This window comes from Maylandia zebra, linkage group LG2 (genome assembly GCF_041146795.1).
Source record: "Maylandia zebra isolate NMK-2024a linkage group LG2, Mzebra_GT3a, whole genome shotgun sequence".
Classification (NCBI taxonomy): Eukaryota; Metazoa; Chordata; class Actinopteri; order Cichliformes; family Cichlidae; genus Maylandia; species Maylandia zebra.
Genome location: NC_135168.1, coordinates 22311299 through 22329451, shown reverse-complemented (window position 1 = coordinate 22329451; position 18153 = coordinate 22311299). Strand labels below are relative to the sequence as shown.

General features: G+C 43.9%; 1 protein-coding gene across 4 annotated transcripts in view; it reads left to right on the top strand.

The window, feature by feature from the left end:
• Positions 1-505: 505 nt before the first annotated feature.
• The window catches only part of LOC101466889 (protocadherin-1), a 230540-nt gene continuing 212892 nt past the window's right edge, over positions 506-18153 (top strand). Inside the window, exons 1-2 of one of the 4 annotated variants that reach the window (XM_004552048.4) lie at positions 506-1243; positions 13781-14618. In XM_004552048.4, the coding sequence (XP_004552105.1) occupies positions 13803-14618 (816 nt within the window). In that variant the 5' untranslated portion in view covers positions 506-1243; positions 13781-13802. Of the gene's footprint in view, positions 1244-7578; positions 8948-13780; positions 14619-18153 lie in introns of those variants that run through there. The other 3 variants (XM_004552050.6, XM_076890130.1, XM_004552049.6) reach the window with 3 other exon arrangements.

Sequence of the window (18153 nt, the reverse complement as noted above, 5' to 3'; positions counted from 1 at the left end):
ACGGCAGCTTTCCTCCTCTGTGGCCGGACGGAGCCGAGCGAGAGAGGGAGAAGGAAGAGAGACCCCTGGATATAATTAAAGAGCGAGAGAGGGAGAGACGCGAGAAAACAGAAAGAGGTAGAAGCATTAATTTACTGTATGTGCGTGTGAAAATGCAGAGACGGGTTTAAATGCGAGGGTCACAGCGTGTGCGCACTTTGGTCTGCCATCTCGGGTGCGCGCAGGCTCGGACCTATGGCCGAGACACGACACCTTATAAAGATACATCAAATATAAAATCAGGTGTATTCACATAGAATACGGGGGTGACGGCAGCGGGGAAGTCGCCAAATGTTTGATTTGAAGAGAGAAAAAATGTTGGGAAATCCACGAAGTTGTTGGGGTGGATGCTCGCTCCGCCCCCGCCCCCTCCGGTGTAGTGTATAGAGTGTATGGGTGAGGGAGGGGGAGGATGGGGAAGAGAGCGAGATAGAGACCGGGAGGGAGAGAGAGAGAGAGAGAGAGAGAAGCGCGAGCGCACTCGTTTGGATTCACTCCACTTTCTCAGCACTCACGGTGCAGTCGCGCGACCTGCTCCGTGCTGGACCGGGAAGGCGGACAGAGTTTGAGGCGGCTGAGCGGTGACCGCGCTTCTGAGTGGGAACTACCTGGAGACCCGCTGCTGACAGCTCCCGGACCTTGTGTTTGTTGCTCAGGTCGTTTTTTCTAAAAAAAAACAAAAAATAACAAAACAAAAAAAACACTGCTGCCCTGTCCCATTGCTCCGTCCACCTCCACCCCAACATCTCCCCACGCGTGCCACCAGCGGAGGATGCTGCTGCTGCTGCCGCTGTCCGTAGAGCCCGGGCGGCGGTAACGTTTCTGCGGAGTAACTGAGTGACCCAACTCCTCCCCACCCCTCCTCGCCCGGACGGGTCTGCCCCCTCCTCCTCCTCCTCCCCGGCTGGACTCCAGCTCCAGCCGCTCCTCCGGTGAGAGGAAGGACTGTCGGGCTGACGCGCAGCGCTGATCACGACACTCAGAGTGGACAGAGATTTGAGAGAAATTGGAGTAATCACCACCCCTGGCTGTCTGACTGGATTGTTTGGTTTATTTAGAGATTTGATTTTCGGGATTCTTATTTTTCTTTTTTTTTTCCCGGGAGGTCTGGAGCGGCTCCGTCTTGGTGCCGAGGAGGAGCGGAGCCTGTAGCCAGGCTGGAGCTCTCAGAGCCGGGGAACCGCGCAGCTCTTACCCGGTCCAGGTAGGAACTTCTCTGCACATAAATACGCGATCCATACACAAAATCTTTTTCTTCTATCTGCACATAACTACGTTCATGCTAAATATTTCAAATATTTTGACTCGAGCTCCTTCTGTCGGACTGCAGGAGACGTTTTACGCACGAGAATAGCCCGAAACACATTCACTTTGTATTCAGTTTCGCTTGGATGAGCACTTATGCCTTAATTAAAAAACACATATTCGATGGAGGTTGAATCTCCGAAGGCACACGGGCGTTTGTGTCGAGCAGGAGCTCTTTTTAAAACACTTGTTGGTAAAAATAAATAAATAAAATAAATCCATTCAGCGCGACTGGACCTTCATATTCTCTGCCTAATCTCCTCAGATGGCTTTTTTTTTTTTTTTTTACCAGTGTTACACTACAGTGCTATTGATCCGTATCGATCCCCTCCCCGCTCAGCATTACCCCCGTGACTGTTAGTAATAAAATGCGTTCCTGTGGGTCACTTTGGGTTGATAAACCTTTCGGAACCTGGAACTAACCCCACGGTAATCCTGGCTAATGCATTCCGGGAGGACAGTACAGTAGGGCAGAGTGTGCGCGCGGGTCCCTGTAGTGCATATAGGAGCATCATCATAAACTCAGTGGGGCTTCATTTAAGCTCGATCTGTAGGAGTTGTACGGGACGCTCGGTGTTCAGAGAATGTGAAAAGGCAGTGTCTTTATCATCTGAGGTTTGTCTTGGAATATAAGAGCTAATCTGCCTTTGGGGACTCTTGGCAACAAAACAGTCTATTCATCCACGGCTGCTAATAAACCAGACGCGCAGACGTGGGGGCATACATCATTCTCCATATCTGATCCTCTGCGGCACCTGAGGCCGCTTTGAGCACCTGTAGCATCAAATTAAACTCCCTTTTCCTCCGTCCTTAACACCCCCCTTTAATGAGCTTGTTTTCTGGAGCCTACGTGCCGTTAACATGGTGTGAAGGCAAATAAAGGCACAAGAGTATCAGTGTAAACTATCAAAGGTGGACAGGAGGGCAGCTGATGATGAATATCCACCGCGTCACCGCTTGGGAATCTAGTCAGTCCGGTCCCACCAGTCTCCGGCTTTCCGGTTCTCCTCCTTCCTTCTGTTCCATGTGTGCGTACGTGTATGTGCGCGTGCGCGCGCGTGTGTACTAGAAAGGGGGAGAGAGAGAGACCTGCTCCACATGAAGGAGGGAGGGAGGGAGCGAGAGAGAAAGAGAAAGGGGGGAGTGTATTTACATGCAAACTGCATCTGCCTCTCTGATACTGAGCTAAGTACTGGTGGTTTTCAAACACATGTTTCCGGAGACGCTTCCGTGGGAATCTGCCATGTTTTCTCTTCCTACACGCTTGACCTTTGACCCTATTCCCCACTACCCCACTGTCATCTCGCTCCCATAATTTCCTGTGAAACTCGTGATGTGAAATCATCCAGCTGCATTAGAAGCTTCATGTGTCTCAGCCAGTAAGGCGAGACCGTTGTAATCACATTTGGCCTTAAGGTCGATTTTGCACAGTAGAGCAGGTCCAGCGTACTTCCTGGAACAACTGGAGAATCCACTTGAACAGTGGTGTTATTTAATAAAAGAATATTAATGAATTAATGTAGCCGCGTTGCTGCGTTCTGCTGTTGGACAAACATAAAAAGCCTCCGAGGGTGAGATTGTGGTTTTATGGTCGAGCTGGAGGGTTCCCCCCTGTGCATTCTGCCACTGTTAAGCGTAGATCCAGGTTTATTGTGCAGCAGGAGCGACTGAATTGGAGATATTCTCCCTGAGGTTTGCGGCCGGCTTCGATGGCAAGCCTGCTGTCACTTGAGCTTATGCCATCCGCCACTTTGAGGGTGAGGTCTGAGGTTTGATTCCCATCTTTAAGATTCTTCTCTTGCCTCCTCTAATTCAGGGTGATCAGATAAAACGGTGACAAACGTCACAGTCCTCCGTGGCTCTGCGGCGTGGGGGATTAGTCATTGGGGGGAGAAAGGGGATGGAGTGGGAGGAGGGAGGTCGCACCGAGTCCGTTCTGCACATTTCTGCGTAAAAATTGGAGATCTGAGCGAGTCGCATTGTTAATGCCCGTCATTAAAATAGGAGGAGGTAGAGTGGAAATGGGTTTGGTGTGTGAAATGGACACACACACATGCATTCACATCACTGCACTGCAGGAAAAGAGACATCCACCCTTCTGATTTCAGAGTTTTCACAGACAGTTTCCTTTCTAATTTAAGTTTAGGTGTGACAACGAGCGCGCAAATGGGAGAGGAAACCAAAAACTCGCATTAACACGCAGAAGAAAAAAGGAGAAATGGATGCTTTGTCACGTCTTTCCTGTGACACGGCTGGTTACTTGACTAATCCATTGTTTCTTCTTTTATGGTGTTTGGGTATGGCTCCTGAGCTCTTAGTCACAACTTGGAAATAGCAATCAAATCTTTGGCATCTCAGTGAAATTCACAAACAAGCTAGAAAAGTTTGACTGGCAGTAACATTTTCCAGTTAGATGATCCTTCGGTTAGTTTGGGAGGAAGAAAACCCTGAACAGGTCGCTCAGAGATGTGGTTGTACAACAGCCATCACATATTTTTCTATAGATTTCTATCTGAGAAGAAAACATGAATCATTTGAAATAAAACACAAACCTAGTTATAAATGCACATTCATGCTTCATTTTGAGTCTGTTAGGATGACGGGCTCCGGTTGGCTTTTGTGGTTTGTCGTTTTGTTTTTCTGAGATCAGATGTGTCCCCTCTTCCCACTGAAACCCTTACAGCTCGCGGAGCACACTGAACACGTCGCAGAGGTTTATATCTGCTTGGTAGCTACACTCTTGCTCTTCTGTAATAAGGCGAGGAGTCACGGGGGAACTCAGGGCACGGTGCTGTTGCAGCACGTCGGTGATATTGTGGACACTGTGACCTGATGAAAAAAACTTTCACCCACATTCTCCTATGCGAGGTTGGGTTTTTTCCCCCCTCTTTCTAGTGGCAAATATGTCATAAATCAACTAAAGGTGGTTGAAGGCTTGGCTTGAATTTTGCCGTGAACTGCAATGTCATCATCATTTTTATATTTTATTAAAAAGGAGCAATGGTAGAACTCCTCCTGAGGGAATCATAAACACACCCACTGTTAATTTCATGTAAATCAGTCCGGCTGACATGGAGATGCTTTACAGCCTGGCAGATGGAAGGTTGTCATCGTTTCCTGTCATAAATGAGACTAAAAGCACCGATATGGAATGATATAGCCGTATTGATTTCTCTCTCTCTCTCTCTCTGTTGGTTAATAGAGGCAATCATTAAAGTGAGTTAAATGTTAAAAAACTCGCTGCGTGTTCTCACTCTGAGCAGCAGGCGTCATTTCAGGCTGCGTCTCTGCGTGTTCACATAATGCAGCCGTGCGGTGATGGTCGATAAACTGTCACAGGTGCTCGAGGCGTCGTCTTCAGATTTCTTTTGTTCGAGCATTTTACAGCGATGCTAAGCAGAGAGAGAAGTATTGAATGCTGCTTTTAGAAGCTGGAAGCAGAAGACACTTGTCACATTTTCTTGATAAATGACTAAAGTGATTTAATCAGTTCGTGGTTGATTAACACTAATCTGTTAAACTTGCACAGAGCCTCTTTAAGCTTCGCCAGCCATCGAGTGCAGAGAAGAATTAAATGTATGTATCAATGGGGCTGGCCCGATTACCATTTACTGGGCTCAGGAGGTTCAGGGGTAATTGACGGCAACTATTCAAACCCTTGGTTGGAGGACTGGGGCGAACTGGGTGCGCTGATCGTCACCAGCAAAGACACTCGTCTTTCGGCTTTGTTAAACACAAAAGCAACACTGATTTCCTCCATATTTAGACATAACTAGGTTTGTTTGTCTTTATTTTCCTCCAACGCAATGTGTGCCTCCCCATATGGAAAAGATATATATAAATCTTATAAAGTTTGTATCTGTCTTGTGTGAAACTTGTATGAAAAGCATACAAGAGTGAAAACAGATATAAGATCCCTTGAAAAATTATATAATGAAACTTGTATGTTTTGGATACTTACTAAAACAATATATGAAAGTAATGAGGAAGTGGCCACTTTCATGAGTAAATCATATAAGTTTTTACTATTTCTTTTCCATATGGGTCTGGATGATCAACAAACTAAGAGAACAGCACTGAGCATGTGCAGAGTGCTGAGTGGCACTGATAATGACTGAACAGTGTAGAACAGGTATACCTGTATCCAGAGCGCTCAGGTGATATATGATCTGTCTCTGCAGTTTTAAAGAACGGTTCAAATCAAGTCTTTTCAGGAGAGACATATACACTGTAAAACGCAGTATATAGTGAAACAGGAACTTCAGTGTCACCACATTCTCGATGATACCAGATTAAAGCACGTTTAACATTCTGCAACACATTCGGCATCCAAGAGTAAGAAAGCATCGTTATCCCAGAGCTCTAAAAACCCGGGGCACCTCGTAGATAATCCGCCAGAGCCGTTTACCACGAGTGGTCAGCAATGACCAAATCATAAAGATTGCAGCGGTGACTTGGAATATGTAACGAAACATAGAGATGCATGGACCGCTGAATTAAAAGTGCAAAAGTGAGGAGGCGGCGTGCATAAAGCACACATGATGTGTGCTGAAAAGGTGTTCTTTGAATGCCAACATAACATTTGTTCAATAAATCAGAAACACCCGATGGAAAACAAGCATCAGATCCAATCCAAGGCAAGGTCCCCAGCACAAACTCAGAATGTTGTATTTAGTCATTCAAGAACTAAATGCGTAATTGTAGAGGCTTTAACCAGCTTTTTTTTTTTTTTTACAGTAGTAACTGTAAAAGCTTCCCCTCACACCTTTGGCCACACCCTTTTTTATACCAAGAGTCATTGGAGCCTTTAAAAAATAATCTGAGTTTAGATTAGAAAAAAAACCCTCAAGAATCCAGCAGGGTGGACTGGAAAGAAGTGAAAGCAGCTCACTGATGTTATATAAGCATGTCAGTCCGTGTTATCTGGTGCTTATAAAGCAGTGGTAGTTTATTGTTATTATCTCCTCCTGCCGCAGTCTGACATTCATGTGGAATAAATATGTTGCCGTGGATTTAAAACCGCATTCAGATGATGCCCGATCTTTACTTCATACCAGCCTGCTGTTCATCCACCATCCGCTCCCATAATCCCCTTCTGCTGCTGCTCCCAGAGGATCACTGTGTGTGTGTGTGTGGATCAGAGGTTGGCACATCCTGTCAGTAGAAGGTCAAACGTTTGATCCCTGAACCAGCCAGTCGTGCCACAGTGCCTCAGACCAGGAGTTTCGGGATGAAAATTGCGCAACAGAAAGAAGAAGCAAGCATACAGAAACCAGCCGTGAGCGTGATGAAATCGGTGACTAAATGCACATAAATCCAAATTTTCCCGTCTGACAGCAACATGATGATCATGTGACATAGCTCGAGTTACACGGCATTTATGACTCATAGTGTAGTCACGTTGTTTTCATTTTTAACCCCGAACACCTGATAAGTTACAAGGCTGTGTACACAAGGTGTGGACACACCGATGATAAACCACATTGCACAGCTCCTGCTGCCTGTGAGGAGAGGTGTAGAGGCATCATAGACCCGAAAACCATTGATCATAACTGGATTATTTAAAGAGCTTCTTCTCATATTTGTTAAATTGTTGTTTACTGTTCACACAGTTCCGTGAACAAAAGGCTTTCGAGCTTTAACTGCTTTTGTTATAAAAGTCCTGCCCCCGTACTGCATTTTGACGAACGTGTGCTTTTGGTCAGGAAATGACTTTCTTTAAAAAAAAAAAAAAAAGGAAGGAAGAAAGAAAGAAAGAAAGGAATCACGCAAGGCAACAAGCGGGGGATGCCTCCAAATCAATGCAGTTACTTAACTTGCATAAATAAGTTTAAGCTCCGTCTTCTCCGGCTTTCATTCGCAGCTCTGAGGGCAAATGACTGGAGCCTTGTTTGGCACTAAATTAAATGTAAATATTGTACCCAGATTCTTTTTATTGAATCAAGAAGCACTTCTGAGTCAAACTGCAGGACTTCCAAAGATTTACAGCACCCAGCAAATTCACGCTGAACATATCCAGGTGGTGTCGGGAGGCAGAAAGAACCTGGCAACCTCTGATTGTTGCATTTCAAAAGGGAGGATGTGTGTCTGCGTGCGCAGTAATCTGGATCAAACAATGGTAGTGAATGGAGTCATTAGAGTAATCCCCATTGTGTTGGAAGGCAGGGGGACCACACACACACACACACACACACACACACACACACACACACACACACACACACACACACACACACACACACACACACACACACACACACTGGACTGTCCAGAAAGCTCACGTCAACCATGCACATCCTACCCATCTGAGATCTGAAAACATCAAAGGAGCTTTTGATTTTCTGTGTTTGTGTGTGATGTTTAATTCAGGCCTGCTCTGGTATGCGTGAACCTGAAGAGCTGGACATTCAGGTTACTGCATTTTGTGTAGGAAATACGCCCAGGTACAGCGGTGCGCACCTGCACGGAAACTTTTGCGAACTGGTTTCCAATTTGGCCGCTGGCCATCAGCTCCATGCTGCCATTTTTGTGGTTTGTAATTGGTCTGATGGACTTCGTGTGTAATTACACAACACATTACCGCAATTAAAAATGATACCAGGGATAATTGTGGCTTTTATGTAACACAAAGGACTTTATGTTTCTGTCACAGTCACACAGCTTCTCTTTAGATGGATCTCTTTAAGAAAACCAGTTCAGTAATGACTTCACTGAAATACTGTGCAGCAGCAGAGGGACACCAGCGTATCGCACAGGGCTAGAAATCATTTAAGTTTATACACACTTATAGTTTTGCATATACAGTGTTAGAGGTGCCGCAGTTCATTGATAAGTGGCTCAATCAGTTAGGCAGTATCCCGTTTGTTTTTTGTAATCGTTTAACTTCAGGCTACTGTGATGACGTTTCAAAAATTTGACTGAACAAAGGTATTCAAGTCTGCTGTCACCTGGGGCTATCTTCACGCTCGGCTGCGTCTGCCAGTAGTTTACAAATAATTTGTGTTAAATTATCAAGATTAAAATGTTCAGGATTATGATTGTTGTGTTGATCGACAGTCAAGTGTTGGACATATTAGCAGTGCAACACAAGTCCAAATACTGTGGTGTAAAAAAGTCAGTCTTAATTCTTTGTGTGACCTGCAGAAAAGTGGAATCAAAGAAGCAGGGATGAGGAGTCATGATCAGACTCCTCATGCCCTTTTTTCCTAGATGCTACATTTCAATCGCAGCTGAAAAGGGTGGATTTTGAATCCGTGTGTGAAAAGTGGCGTGTTAAGGAATAATCGTGGAACAATGACAACAGAGATGCAAGAATGTTGTGTTCTTTAAGGTTTTCGTGACATTTCGTCATTCATTCCTTGATGCGTCTGCAGTCAGTGGGACATGTGTAGAGGTACCAGGGCTGTTTGTTATGGAGATACATGCAGTATGATGTGGAAGGACAGGCAGAGAGGCAGGATGGTTGGAAAATGCCATTCTTTAGATACGCCCACTCGTGCAGCGGGAGCTCATCCCTGCAGATGCACCAGGGAGCACAGACAAGCTGAACAGCTCAAGTCACAGGATCTTTAAAGTTTAACCGGCTCTGCAGAACAGCGCTAAGGTCAGTAGTCCAATTTATGTGCTAGAAGTTGTGTCTGCAGTTCAGTGTGTTCTTGTGCAGTCGTGTTTTTTTATATATATATTGCTAGCCACCTTTTTACTCTGTTCTGTTTTATTTCTTTTATTTTTCATACATGAAAACTAATGAACAGATTTGTTTTATGGGTTTGTTGGATTTATGGGATTTCTGCATCAGTGATCTGCATGCTGTCTGGATTTGTCTGATATTTAATTAACAGGATTAGCAAAAACTGGAAATTTCAGCTGGTTTTTCCATCTCTTAACCCGTCCGTGGATGGTTTTCAAAATAGATTTCTTTTAAAGCAAATGACAAAAAGCATTTTTTTAAATTCTGTGATCATTTTTTGTTACATTTTCTGAAATTACATAAAATATGTTGCAGTTTTGTGTTTGGAACTGTGACTGTCATTGATATAAATTCATTTAACCACAGAGACCAGTCAAGAATTTCCCTTGGCAAACACTGAAGTAGCGTTTTATTCTAGTTTGATTTTCATCACAATGGATTTTATTTTGTCACTGATTTATGATTCTAATTATCTGTCCTGATTTTATCCAGCGACCCGTTACTGTACGCAGAATTTTGAAAGTGTTACATCAGTTTTTAAAGGTTTTAAAAGTTTGAGAAGTACTCAGATATTTAAGTAAGTACTCAAAAAAGAAAGTCAAGTCATAATTTAAAGGTATTCTTATAACTCTAAATCAAATGAATCATATAATAAGTGATATTACTTAATAGTCTGCACATTCACTAAAGCTTTCAAAGAGTAAGAAGCGTGTTTGTCTTGAAGCATTTCGCTCCGACTAGAGTCAGTTAGCTCATCTGTTCTGTCATCTTTCAGGAGGAAATACGTTTTACTTTTTTGCTTTCAAACTGCTACTTAAATAAAACACGATTTTTCATCGAAGACGTTACTGCATTTTATCGACTTAATAAACTGCGGTGAAAATACTATGTTTAGACTGAGTTTATGGCTCAGCTGCAGCTGTGTTTGAACTTACAATTTTACGACACACTTGTAATTGTTTTACGTGCATATTGGAGATATTCGTACCAAGTTTGGCATGAGAGCACCCGGGGGCAAGGCGTAGAGAGGGGGCAAAAACCATAATGTGGCATTTACAGTGGTGGTAATTTAATGCAGCTGTGACTCCACGGGTATGCAGGTGGGACATTAACATGGAGACACACTCTGAATATTAACACTAAACACACACACACACTCACAGGAGGTGGTCCGAGGGCCTTTAAGCTGCTTTGTAATGTATAGATGAGTGCTGTTGTCTGGACACGCCCCCCCCTCAATCCCTCTGAGTACTTTATTGTGAGTCTTTGTCTCTCGCCTCTTCCAGCGGCAAACACGGGTGGCAGCGAGCCTTACACATGGAAATGTTACTGTCCTTAGTCTTTGTCTAATGTCTTTGTAATGTAACACACACACAAGTGGCTCCAGCAGCTGAACTGGCTGTCCCGCTTTCTACACAAACATGCAAACACACGCACGCACACACACTGCTTAGTGAGAAAGCTTGAGACTGTGGGAAAGAGGACGAGCGGGGCGATCTCTGGCTCACTCGTCCCCCGAGGAAGGCGCACACAAACTCACAAAAATGCGCACTACATGTGAACAAACATGCGAACATGGAATCCATGCACTTTGAACTTTTCACATTTTGACCCTGAAGATTTTTTTAGCATCAAATTTTTCTCACGACTTGAATTCTTTCTTTTTTTTTAACACCCCACGATCTGTGGAAACAACTGCAACAACAGAATCCCCTGATCTCACCTGAGGCCTTGAGTGGCAAGCATGCAGAAACCCAACGCACCTACGTGATTTGTTTGTGCTGAAAAGGCGAATAAAGCAAATGTTCTGATTCCATTTCTATTTTTATCACGAGGCGTTAAAGCAGCGCTCACGTTCAGGTACCACGAGCTGTGCTGAAATATGTTTTCAGCTGCTACTTTCTAAATGAAAATGTTGGCCCCAGAGGGGATATTGGCACTGTGATTCAGCGTGTTGCAGTTTACATTACAAGTGTTGCGTGAACTTTGCACATGTGCAAACTTTTATCTGCAATTTTTCATGAATTGAAAATCCAAATTGAATCTATAGAAACAAAGATGTTTTCAATAAAACTGCTTTCTGTGTTCTCGGGTAATGTCTCATAATCCACAGGGCAGGGGTTCATGTTTCCATAGACTCATTAAAGGCGTTTAGAAGGAAAGATATGTTGGACCCAGTAACTGCCTGTCATCCCATTCATCTGCTTTATATTCATATGTTGGCAAAGCATGAGCTCACCCTTAAACAAACTGTTTTCAGGAACAGCACCTTGTGTATTTACATGAGGTTTCATGTAAATACACAAGGAAATGAAAATACTTCATTGCATTGACAGTAAAGGAAGCTCACTTATCAGCGATCGCTGCCGTCACGTCTGTGTGCGTATGTATCACACTGATTAGAGCCAGCCTTTGGTTTTGTGGAGCCACTCTCATGTGTTCAGAGCTGCATTAGCAGACTGGACACCAGCCAGCCACCCGAGTCGTTTTTGCTCCGTTTCCACAGTGACGTGTGAAATATCACAGGGTCAAAGGTCAGGGGTCAATAGTTTGGGGTATTTGGCAGCTCTGAAGAAAATATGTGAGAAAAGAAACACACGGGCATCATTTACACTGTAACAGACACACTAACACTCACAGCCCGACATGCACGCACACGTTCGCAGTGGTGCAGGGGTAATTCGGTGCCAGCGTGTCACAGTGGGGAGGGCGAGGGCGAACGCTCAGATCAGTGTCCGGTTTTTGTTGCCGTTCTCTGTTTTGTTTGAAACGAGTGGGAGATGGATAATTAGGGCCCATCGTGCAAGTGTGAGACGTCCCAAATCCCAGGTTGACCTTTACGTAACGTTGTTACAGAATAACAGAAGCTAATATAAAAGGCTAATTTGCAGCCTTCTGGGTCTGCTGCCACTTTGAAATTTATTTTTGATTTTAAATTTAAAAAAAAAAATTTGTGCAGGAGACTCAGTCCACACCACAAGGCCATTAAACAAACCGACAACAGAAATCATCGGTCCATAAAGTCATCTGTGATTACATTCCTGCTCATTTTCACTTAAAATCCTGCTCAGCTGCTTGAGTCGAACCATATGAGAATACTCTTAGTTTTACTAGACAATCGTTTGTCTTTTATTTAATGGGGGAAAAAATGCTTTGAAGTTTAAGGCAGATAACTACAGTCTCACTTAACAGGCTGATGTCTGGCGTGGATGTAGCCTGATATCACCACAGTGCTCTGCAGGGTAACACTTTCTTTCTGGGTTCGTGTGAACAGATGAGGCGTTCTGATGTGTGAAGGGGCACGTGCTATTAAAATAATATTGTCCTGGTTTTATGTTGGATTTGTGAACAGAGAAAATTCACTCCTCCCCTCTCTTTCAGACACACAAGCAGACTCCATCCTGTAGGACAAAATAAACTGCGTGCATCCGAGTTGCGGGGTTCCTGCTTCCCATTCAGCATGCTGGTCCATGTTGGATCTATGTGTGTGTGTGTGTGTGTGTGTGTGTGTGTGTGTGTGTGTGTGTGTGTGTGTGTGCGAGGGAGATAGTCTCTCCAAATCAAGTACGTGAGGAGGAAAAGTTAAAAAAAAAAGCACTTTTCAGATTAACCTCTGCGACCCGCAGCTGAGAAACTCCTACAGCAGGAAATACAGAGTGGAGTGTCTGTCTGAGATTTACTGCCAAGAAAAGATAATGTGTAGAGACAGAAGAAAGAGGAGGAGAGGTGGAGTGAATGAGGGGAGAAGAAAAGAGAAGAGTTTATATCAAGAAGAGTCTGGCTCAGATGTAGCGTTATGAACACCAGGCCATCAGGAATGAAGTCGGTTTGAGTAAACACATTCAGACTTGACGGCAGAGTCGACTCTTATGAGTTCTGTAGAAAAAAGGATTTCTTCTGAGAGTCTGCAAGGTCAAGTGAAGTCTGAAATGTACTTAAACTTAAAACTAATAAACTCTTAGTTGGAGGCTTGTGTGTCTTGTGTAGTTATAAAACGGTTACCTGAAGCATTCAATCATTGATGACTTGCTGAACCTGTTGTACCACATTTGTATTATGCTGGAAAACAAGTACTATGCCCAACAAGTAGTGTGTGATGAAGGCAATGGCAAATGTTTTTCTTTATGTCTTGAATTGCTTGCACAGGAACAAGATCTGCTCTTGCTTGAAATTCTGTTTGACATTTAAAAAGCTTAAATTTGAGTTTATTATCCCTGCAAACAGCCTTCAATGCTATAGGCTACTCAGAATGTTGGACTTTAGGTTGGATTGCAAACTAAACATGTTTTGAGACGCACGAAAAACATGAAAATGATCCGATTTTCTACGAGTGCGGTCCTCCCCACGTGTTATCTTACTTTTTTATTCTAATCATGTGGCCCATTACCACCTGCTGCCTCTTGTCAGTATTTTTGGTCGCCTGCAGCAGCGTTCAGTTTGTCTTCCTGCCAGAGCAGTCGACTGGTAGCAGGAGGAAGTCATCACTCTACCCTGCTCGGCTGCTCTCCCCACACCGTCTCAGCCGATGAGTTCAGACTCGAAAACTTTCCGCATTCGGGTCTGGCGAGTAACCATTGAGGATATGTTTAGACGCTGAAGGAAATGAATTTAGCCATCTTTTCTTGAGTGGCCCTGAAATAAATCTGAGCAGCAGCTCTGCAGATCCTCAGTTATCAGTCTTGTTTGGTGCCGTCTGAAGCAGAACATGAGTCTTACTAATGTGTTTTCTGTCTCTGTCTGTTTCAGAGCGGTGTTTTCTGGCAGAGACATGGCAGCGCCGAGGTGTGAAGCTTTGTTCTTTTTAGCTGCCTTCCTGCTGGTGTCTTGCAGCGCCTCGCCCAGTGACATCCTCTATCAGGTTTTTGAGGAACGACCGCCCAACACGATGATTGGCAGCCTGGCGACAGACCAGGGCCTGCCCAATGCCGGTCATCTCTATAAGCTGGAGGTGGGTGCGCCGTACCTGAGGGTCGACGGCTCGACCGGTGACATCTACACCACCGAGATCCCCATCGATCGTGAGACGCTGAGAGACTGCCGCAACCTGTTCGAGGGCGACAAATGCTACCTGGAGTTTGAGGTGTCGATCACTGACATGGTGAAGGGTATCGGCAATGGGCCGCGGCTCATTGAAGGTCGCATCGAGGTCCTGGACATAAATGACAACACTCCACAGTTCTCCTCGCCTATCCTGACTCTGTCCATTCCCGAGAACACGCACATCGGCGCCCTCTTCTCCATCCCCATGGCCACTGACAGAGACTCGGGGAGCAACGGCGTGGCAGATTACTCTCTGAGCAGTAGCACCGGATTAGGCGCTGACCAGCTCTTCAGCCTGCAGGTCGCCGTGGACGCAGAGGAGAAGCTGCCGCAGCTGGTCGTGATGGGCAACTTAGATCGTGAGATAAAGGACTCGTATGACCTGAACATTAGGGTACAGGATGGCGGGAAGCCTTCGAGGGCCAGCAGCGCTCTGCTGAGAGTTACGGTGACCGACCAGAACGACTGCACTCCGAAGTTTGAGAAAAGTCACTACGAAGCTGACCTACCAGAAAACAGTCCACCGGGACACTCTGTACTGCAGGTCAGCACACACATCAGTGTCGTACAATTCATTTTATCTGAATCTGTAGAGCCGTTAGCTCTGATTTATTATCGATAGCTAATCAGTCATTTATCCTCTGATTAATGTTTTTCAGTGTAAAATGTAACTTTAAACACTTACATTTTGCATTTAAAGGTTTCAACATGTTTACCTCTTCACACCCAACAGATCGTCGGCTTTCAGTTGTGTTGCGTGGGCAGGTTTTCAGAAACTAGAACTTCCTTAATGAAGTCACTTGTTTGTTTTGGCAGTAAAGCTTTGCTGTTAAAACCTTTTCCATTTTGAAAAATTCAATATGAAGTGGAAGTTGAGGACAGTTCTTATTTACTCAAAATTGTCCCCTATGTGTGATTTAGGGATACAAGTCTCAACCATATGAGATCCAGCCTTATGGGAGCTTTTTCATTTACAGTCTATTAATCTAAAATATCACAAGTAAATGATTATTATTGTGTTATTTTAAAAGTAGCAAAGTTAGTTCTCTCCAGGCAAAACTGCGTGTGAGCGCTGCTGCTGCTGCTGCTGTTCAGGAGTCAATCCAGAGTTTTTCTTGTCCGCCGAACATTGCAGTGGAACCTTTGGCCTTGTTGGCGATAACACTGCAGGACAACACGGAGCAGCGACTGCACGTAATATGCTGCTCAATTATCCGTACAGACAGATGGTGCAGCGGAGGTGAAGCGGGGCGTGGGATCGCTGTGTGTAGTCACATATTAACCACTGATTCAACTTCACCTTTGAGCCCTCGGCTGGAGCGGCGGTACGTGATGTTGCCGTCAGCGAGCAGAGCAGGAAGGCCCGGTTTGGCTCGGTGACTCCGCAACATCCCAACAAACCCACTTCACCATGTCATCCTCCACTTTTCGTGCCCCTTCTCCCAGACTGCAGTGCGGCCAGCCAGCCAGCCTTCCAGCTTGCTGTGCATGACTTAATCTGAGTCAGTCATGAGATTATCCACGGGGCTTATTGGTATTATTGCTCTGGATGTGGCTCATTGCATTTCAGAGAGCCACAGAATTCATTTCACTTAACGTGCGTTTGAGGAGCGATGCTTTAGAGGCAGCAGGACATCGCCGACTGACGACCCTGACCTTCTTAAATCAGCCAATGGCAACACAGACATGTATATCCCTTTCTTTTGACTTGTTTTTTAAAGGAACACACTGCTGCTTTGTGATTATTGTTAGCCTCTTCTAAAGCTGTTTCAGTATCGAGTCACCTTATTTTAGACCTTCAGGCAGCCAGATTGTTATCTCAAAAAAAGTAACATCAGTGGGTCTAACTTTGTTGTCTAAAAATGGGCAAATTTAAGTTTAAATCGCTAGATTTTTGGAAAAAAAATATATATTCTGGATAAAAATAATGCATAAAAAAGATTTGATTGATATTCCCTTGTAATGTAACCTAAAGTAAATTCCTTTGAACAATTCTTCTGTTCTTATATATTTAATGTGTGGAAAAGCCCAGTTACAGAGCCTGTGTGGGTGTGGTTTTTGATCCGATTTTTTTTTCTTTACATTCAAATGTTGCTCTTGTGCCTGATAGGTGCACTTAGGTACATGATATCCCCACCTTGCCAAGTTGAATTCACTGATCCTTTCTGCACCACTGCATTTAAAGCTTTTGAACTTAGCTCCGCCTACCTGAAACCCTTCAGAAATGGAAGCTAACCAGAAGGACATCAACCAGAGCAGCTCGAAATTTGGCATCTTTTCTTTTAAATGTAGCTCTAATCAACCATATCAACAAGCTGAGTCAGAACAATTAACAGTTTTTAGAGCCTTTAATCAAGTAATTAGCAGAAGACAGATCCTTGAAATTTAGCGCTTATTAAAGACCAAGGAATATTGACAGGGGTCCCTAATGCGTAGTCACTAAAATCCTAAAGATGATTTAAAAAACAATATGATGTTGACGAGCTGATTAATTAGTTCAAAAAGCAGCCTCAAATGGTTTGAAGAGTCCACACTGAACTGCCACGTCATTATAATGTAATTTAGTCAACAATAAACTAGACAGGATATAAACTGTGATAGATTATTTCTCTGCATTAAGTGTCTGCAAGCTCATTTCCTCGGGAATAAATTCTCTAATAGTTTCGTGGAGGGGGAGAAACCAGGCTGATTTGGAGAATGTTGGAATAAATTAAAGGTTTACTGTTGTAAATCACCTGAAACATTCAGAAACTCTGGTTCACTCGGTCAGGAAACCAGACGCTCTTGCAGGTTAATTGTTAACTGGTAGATAAAGAGTGTTTATAGTTTCTGTATGCCTGGACAAAGTGGCCTTGGAGCGCAGCCAGTGCAGCTCTGTCCCCATCACAGTGGCACCGGGCTCCAGCAGCAACACTGTTCAATACACAATTCTCAGAAGCTGTCAATAATTCACCGCTGTTTGGTGATGTCTGCTGCTTAAGGCCAGAGCAAAGGAAAGGAAATCAATGGGCAGGAGAAATTATAATTTCACTTTCATGCTTTCTTTAACCTTAACCTCTCTGACTTGGATCAGCAGCTTCTATGGTCACATCATGGTGCTGGTGGTGGTCCGTCACAGTTTGTGAGTTTCTTGAGCAGACGATAAACAACATATTTATTATGTGGCAGTATGAACTGGAGTCTGTGTGAAAAACAAGAGTCTTCAGAGATTCTGCTAGCAGTAGCCTTTTAAACCCTGATTTCCTCCTAAAAACTGATTAAAATGGTTTTGGATATGGTATAATCTGTATCTTCATTGAACTTATATCATGTTTACATTATATTAGATTTTGATTACTAATGTAGCTGGTGTTTTTAGGGGCTTTAAAGGGTGTTTCTTATTTGGATAAATATGAAGCTACGACCAGAAGCAATCCCTTATGTTTGATTGGTTCTTTAAAAAGTAGCCCTAATAATCTTATCCCATTGGCAGATTCCTTTTTTGTATTTTAGTAAATCATAATATTTTGGACTTAAATTTCAGGGAAATATATTACTGAGTGCAAGCTTGGCTAAGAACCAGCCCAGCTTTAAAGGTATAATGGCCTTAAAAAAAGAAGAATAAAAAAAACCAAACATAATTACATTACTCTGTCCTGGGTGAAGGCTGTACAAACACTGGATCAGCAGCACCTGGGACATTTAAATCAGCTGTTCAAGAACTGCTTAATTTGAAACAACCTACATTTCTGACCGGCAGCCATGGCATTCAATGACTGCAATTAAAACGGTTTAGATCCGTAGATAGGACAGGTGTGTTAACCAGTATTTCCTAAGTGATATTTTGCTGACTTCTCATATCTCCTAATTGACTAACTGCCCCCATTCACTTTAGGTTTGGACTTATGAAGTCAGCTTGTGGTTCATTCTGTTCTGTCCTATTCAGTCTCCTAATGGGCCCTGAGGAGCTGGGGCTTTTCTGATAATGAGAGGAACATTAACATTCACTCATCTGCCCATTAGATGCCAATGACCCGCTGCACGGCCGTTAGATGTTGTTGTGTAGGGTTGTGCAATCAGCTTTGATCGGGTATTATCTT